Below are 6245 nucleotides of genomic sequence, written 5' to 3'. Positions count from 1 at the left end.
AAACATGAAAGGAAAATGGGTTCAGTAACTAACATCACATCCAAGAAGAGGAGGGAGCAAAGGGGCATGAATCTGCGGAATTCTTCTCTAATAAAAAAAGCTCTCAGCACAACTCAAAAGCCTTTCTGCACCGCACAGCCTCTCCTTCTTTTGAGACTAGGCCCAGCCGAGTTGGATAGCTTCCTGCAAGTCTTTTAACAACAAGGGCGTTTAAAGTAGGAAAGAGGAAGAGAAAGTCAGAAAAGGGGCGAGGGGCCAGGGCTGAGCCAGATTTTTGGCTTCTGCTCATAATTCAAGATGGGTCTCTAGATTCAAAGAAGGCAGCACACCTCCAGCCGTTTCGTTTCTGCGTCTGTTACCCTCTCTGGGTCCGCAGGGATTGATTCATCACTGAGATACAGCCCAAGAAGAGAAGGGAGAGTTTCTGTCCTAAGTGTCTGAAAAGGAAAAACTTTGAGAAAACAGCCAAGAGAGGGAGAGGAGAAGAGGCTGTGCTCTAGTGTGGGAAGAGGTGGAGGAAGGAGGCCAAGGCGGCACAACCCATGGAATGGGAGCCCGCGGGCGGGAGCGCTGGCGGGCAGCAGCTACCCGGGCCAAGCCCCGGGCAAACTCGCAGGAGCCAATGCCGGCGCCAGAGGCAGCCGCGACGGAACCCAGGTGCACCCGGGCCTGGGTCGCTAGAGGCCAGGCCCCGGAGGCCCGCAGCCGCGCCTCGGAGGCGGACCGGGGGCGGAGCAGACCCCGAAGCTGGGCTCTCCCGGCAGGCGGCCCTCAGCCTCCCCGCCTCAGCGAGCGGCAGCGGCAGAGGATGCCCCACGGCGCCGCCCGCCCAGCCCCGGAGCCTCGGTCTGCGGAGGAGCCCGCCGCCCATTGGCTGCTGCGGCGCTGCGTCCCCGCCCCCCTCCGCGTCCCCGCCCCCTCCGCCGCCGCTGCCGCTTCCCGGCTCCTCCTCCTCCCCCTCCGGGAGCCGCCTCTGTCGCCGCCACCGCCACTGCCGCTGCCGGCCGGGGCCCAGCCAGTGCCTGCCGCGCCGGAGTCGAGTCGCAGCCGGAGCCGCTGCCCGCGGCCCCGCCATGAGCGGAAGCGCCGCCGCCGCGGTCGCCGCCGCCGCCGCCTCAGCAGCCGCGGCCGCCGCGCACTTCCAGCCTCAGTCGTCGTCTCCCAGGCCGGGCCCCGCCGAGCTCGGGCCCCCGCGCCGCCTGCGCGCCCCGCCGCCCCGGCTCGAGCCCCCTGCCGCCGGCCGCCTCAGCCCTCCGGGCCACGGGCCTCTCCGGCCGGGCGCCCAGGGTGGCGGCGCCTGCGGCCGATCCCCGGGAGCAGGTACGGGGTCCAGGAGCGGGCCAGGCGGGGAGGGGCGTGGGTTGATCCCGGGGATGGGGGTGGGCAGAGGCGTGCGGTCCAGCCGCCCGGCCCCACGGAGGGGGTGGAGCGTTGTCCGGGTCAGGTTTGTCCGGCCCCGGAGCCCCTGGGAGTCTTGCGTCCTCGCTGTGCCGAGCGGCTCACAAAGCGTTTTCCCACCCAGTTGCTAACCGCCCCCTTCCTCCCCCCGCCCCCCCAAGAGTGGGCAGGGCAGGACCTCTCCAGGTCTCCGCTGGGCGGAGGAGGAAACTGAGGCTTACTGGGGGAAGTGACTTGCCCAAGGTCACATAGCCGGCGAGAGTCGTAGCCTGGCTGGGACCCAGGGCCACTCTGGGCTGGCCCGGGCCCCGAGTAGGGGGCGCTGGAAGGAGGAAGAGCCCCCAGCTCCGAAGAACTGAGATTGATCGCGGAGGAGGGGGCGCTAGGCCCGTCCCCAGGCACGCCCACCCGGCGTTTTGGGGCTAGTTTAGGAGGAAGCATCTGTTGCGGGCTGGGACGGCGGAGCGGCGGCGGATTTGGGGGCTTGGTGTTGTGCTGGGGAGTCGATTTGGGGATCCGCAGGAGGAGAGACTCCTGTGAGGTGGTGCTCTCGGGGAAGAGGGCTTTCTTGAGTGAGTGGGTCAGAGCTTCGGAAACTTCTAATCGCGGGGACCATTTGGTCTCTGCCAGGCCACCTTCCCCACCACTGCACAGAGTAAACCAGTCCAGCTGGAGTTAATAGGAGGGAGGCCTGCTTGCTTTTGTGGAGAGGCTCGTAAGGTGTCTTTTCCATGAAACGGCCCGAGTTTCGTTCATGCCCCAAACAAGTGTATATATGACCCTCGTAAAGGCGTTTCTGCTACAGAAGAACCAAGTGAGGTTTTCCCTGGTGGTCTGGACCTGTCACACTTGGGTAACCCTCAGAGAAAGAACAGCTGTCCTGGGCATGAAAGGGGGAAGGAAGTGAGAGGGTCGGGACTAGTCACACCCGCCTGCCTGGTATGGAACAGGGCCGTGTACCCCTTGGGATTCCCGTTTCTCTTTCGAGTGGGTTGTTTTTATTGGAGATACATCCTGGAAAGGAACTTGGGGTTCTAGAGGTGACAAAGATAGAGGAGGGTCCCGTGGAGCGAGAAAATAGAAGCTGTGGAATGGGGGAAAGGAGAGGGTATTTTGTCATTGTGGGGGAAGGGAGATAAAAGGGTTGCTGAAGGGAGGGAGGCAGTGTCTAGTGTCGAGAAAAAGATTGGACTGTTTCAGAGAGGGAGCCAAAGGTATAGAGCTTGAAAGGAGTCTGTTAGAGGAGGATGGTGTCTTACAGGGTTGAGTAATAGGTATTGGTAGGCAATCTCTTCATTTTCTTTGAATAAAGACTGTTGTAAGTACTTTTACATAAATGTTTTAGCTGTTCTGCTCCCCACCCCCATTCTCTGTCGGCTTCTAAGGCAGGCCTATAGTATTGTCTTGGAAGTAAGGCTTGACAAAAGAGAGAAGGGAAAGACTAATTAGCAAATGCATTAATTAGGGCCCTTTGTCCAGGATGATTCCTTGTTTAAGTCAGCTGTTTTCTTGCTGCCCTCCTGCACCTCAGCTTTCCAGTTGTGGTGGCTGTTGGCAAGGTTCTTTGGGAACAGCTCCCCTGGTTCAGAAAAGATGGTTACATTTTTTTTAGAAAACTGAGAAAAACCTATTTGACAGATACACATAAAAGCATGAAAATTTACTTGTCAAAAACTTAAAATCAGGGAAATGTAAATTGAAACATCATTGAGATGCCATTTCACACTTATCAGATTGGCAAAAATTAAATGCTATGATAATCAAGTATTAGTGAGATTGTGAGGGAATCATCTATATACTGCTAGTGGGAATGTAAATAAATACAGCCATCATGGAGAGTAACATGATGTCTGGTTGAAGGAGGGCAGACAAACTTATTTACCTAAAATGCCCATTTCTGGGTATATACTTTAAGAAATCTTTGCACACTTGTCCAAGAAAATAAGTACAAGAATGTTCATTGCTGCTTAAATGTCCACCAACAGGGAAATACATAAATTATTAGATAGTCCCACACAATTGAGTATTATAGCACTGTGAAAAATAAACTGTAGCTGCATGCATTAAAATGGTTGAATCTTAACATAATATGGGGTGGGTCAGCAAGTAACAGAAGAGTTATTAGAGAATGTTTCCACTTGCATAAAATCTGAAAACATACACAGTAATATTTTCTGTGTCTGTGTGTGCTCAGTCGTGTCCAACTCTGCGACCCCATGGACTGCAGCCTGCCGGGCTGCTCTGTCCATGGGAGGAATACTGGAGTGAGTGGCCATGTCCTCCTACAGGGGATCTTCCCGAACCAAGAATTGAACCCGTGTCTTTTGCATTGGCAAGCAGATTCTTTATCACTGAGCCATCTGGGAAGTCCCCTGTATGTGTGTACATATGTAGTAATAGTATAAAAACATTCATGGTAGCAACACGAAATTCAGAGAAGTGGTTATCTCGTAAGAATGGATGAGGAATGGAATTGGTCAGTACACACAGGGACACACAGAGGGCTTTAATTATATCTAGTACTCTGTTATTAAATTTGAATCAGACAATTGCAAATTAAGATTTGCTTATCTTTAATGTAGGATACAAGGAAATTCATTATGTTATTTAAAATTTTTTTCAGATGTTTGAAATATTTCTCACATGCAAAACAATTTCTTGTTTACATAGCACAGGGGTTTTGTGCCATAATAATGAAAGTCTGGCTGCAGGCTCCAGCCCTGCACAGCCGGTTAGACATGCTGGCTGGTGATCTTTTTCTCACCCCTTTTTGACCTGCAAAGCCTAGTTTTGTGATGGATGACTTTTATTTCGTAACAGCTGATAAGGCACGTGGAGGATTTCCCAGTCTTTCTAAACTTTCTGGTAGACCTAGGTCAGCAATTTGAGCTTTGTCAAAATATGAGTGTGCCAGGACATTTTCATCCATCAGATGTAGGGAGGGACCCAGAAATCTGATTCTGAACATGTTCCCTTGTAGATTCTGATGCACACTGGAGTTTGAGACCACTGCCTTAGGTTTCTTCTGACTCTGGGCTGTGGTTCTCAGCTTTGCCCAGCCTGTCCCCTGGACTGCCTTCTGTTGCTGCTCCTGCATGACTGGGACTAATTTGGACCTATGAGATATTTAGCTCTTTTGCAGGGCATAAAAGAATGATAGGGTTGGAAGCCATTGGATGTTAAACCCTTCATAATCTGGGTTGTCTATTCCTCTTACTTTCATGCAGGTATCCAAGAGGTCCACTACCTACTAGGGCTCTTTATCGGGTTTTACAAACTTTAACCACACGTATCACTATATATAGTTTTATAGTTAGTGTAGAGGCAAAATAGTGTCTGACTGAGAAGGAAAACTAGCAAATTGGAGAAAGTAAGCCCCTAGAGGTAAATGTATGTGATCTTGCCTTTCTCTGTAGATGATAGTGATTGAGTGTTTTAACTTAGCACATGCATTTTGAAGTTCAGTTATTTGAACCTGTAGTCAAAGATTAGGGGCTTTAGGAACAACTCATTATTGCTCTAGACAGAAGAGTTTCCTTTCTCCCAAATTTGCTACTTTTTCTTCTTTCTAGACCCTTTTCCTCTAGTCCTAATATGTTTGTGAATGAATTTATATTAACATGTAAGGATTTCTGGTGATGAAATATGTGAAATGCCTGTTTGCCATTGGTGAAGTTCTTTCTGGAAACCTATTTTAGAGGTGCAGTTTTGCCCCAGGTGCACTTTTGTAGGGCTGCTGATACAGAGTTGTATAACTTATGCTCAGCTCAGGACACTTGTTTTGTTTCTCAAGTGGGAGTGCAAACCCATTTTGTGCTCCACTTACAAGATGCACATGTGTGGAACCATGTCCCCTTAGTTGGATACCCTTTTCTAATCCTCATAAAGGTGCTCTTTGAACTAGCATGGCCCTGCGGCTTTGGACTGTTGTTCAAGCTGTTACCTGTCTATACTCATCACAGGCTCTGCGGATAGGGCTGGTCACTGTTGGTCCTGGCCCTCCGCACGAGTTTTCTTCTTGTGAACTTCTCATGGGAAGGGACTTACCCCTGCCTTTTCATTACCAAGCTCAGTTGAACCAAAGAGTTCAGCTCAAAATTGTAAAATTTGTTATGGGTGTAGAGAAATGTGTACAGAATGAACAATTTGAAAAATACCACTATTTATGGAAAGACAATGAGAAGTCATTGAAAAGACAGAAGCATCTGGTAAGCGAAGGAGAGAAAGTAGCTGTGTGCCACATTTGCTCTTGCATTCATATAGTGCTCATTTTGAGGGGGAAATTCAGTGCTATTTTTTTCTCTTCCTATTTCTCTCTACACTAGCATTCCTGAATTTCTTAGGACCTGAGGCTTTTTAGCCAGTTTGGAAAATATTTACCCATTTGTATTTTCCATTAAGTGGTTGTTTACGTTTCCTGCTGTTTCATTTTTTCTTGGAGAGGAAGGGGGAGTGCTGAACCAAGGACCAGACTGGACTTCCTACTGCTTCTGCAAATAATGGCAGTGTGTTTTTCAGAGCAGTTGTCATGGAAGAGTGCTGTTCTGCGGGCTCGAGAGGTACAATTTGAAATGGTTTCTGTTGCTGTTTTTATTATTATTTTTAAACGTGATTGAGGGTAATGGATAGAGGGTACCATTGTGCTTTTGCTGCTGTCTTAAAAAATTTTTTAAAAAATGTATGCAAATAAAACCGAAAATGTTCAACAAAAGTAGTCTTCTGTCCATACAAGGAGAATAAACAATTCTTACCCGAAGCAGTTTCAGGTTTTTTTTTCCCTGTTTTTATTTTAAATGGATATTAGTGCTATTCTAGGGACTGCTTTGGCAGTTAACCAGAGTGATGTT

General features: G+C 49.8%; 1 protein-coding gene across 3 annotated transcripts in view; it reads left to right on the top strand.

The window, feature by feature from the left end:
- The first annotated feature begins 1008 nt into the window (after positions 1–1008).
- Positions 1009–6245, top strand: part of RNF38 (ring finger protein 38) — a 119509-nt gene continuing 114272 nt past the window's right edge. For 2 of the 3 annotated variants that reach the window (XM_070794757.1, XM_070794755.1), the window contains exon 1: positions 1016–1320. In XM_070794757.1, the coding sequence (XP_070650858.1) occupies positions 1074–1320 (247 nt within the window). In that variant the 5' untranslated portion in view covers positions 1016–1073. Of the gene's footprint in view, positions 1321–6245 lie in introns of all 3 variants that reach the window. The other variant, XM_070794758.1, reaches the window with a different exon arrangement.

This window comes from Bos indicus, chromosome 8 (assembly GCF_029378745.1).
Source record: "Bos indicus isolate NIAB-ARS_2022 breed Sahiwal x Tharparkar chromosome 8, NIAB-ARS_B.indTharparkar_mat_pri_1.0, whole genome shotgun sequence".
NCBI classification, from domain to species: domain Eukaryota; kingdom Metazoa; phylum Chordata; class Mammalia; order Artiodactyla; family Bovidae; genus Bos; species Bos indicus.
This window is presented reverse-complemented; position numbering and strand designations above follow the sequence as displayed.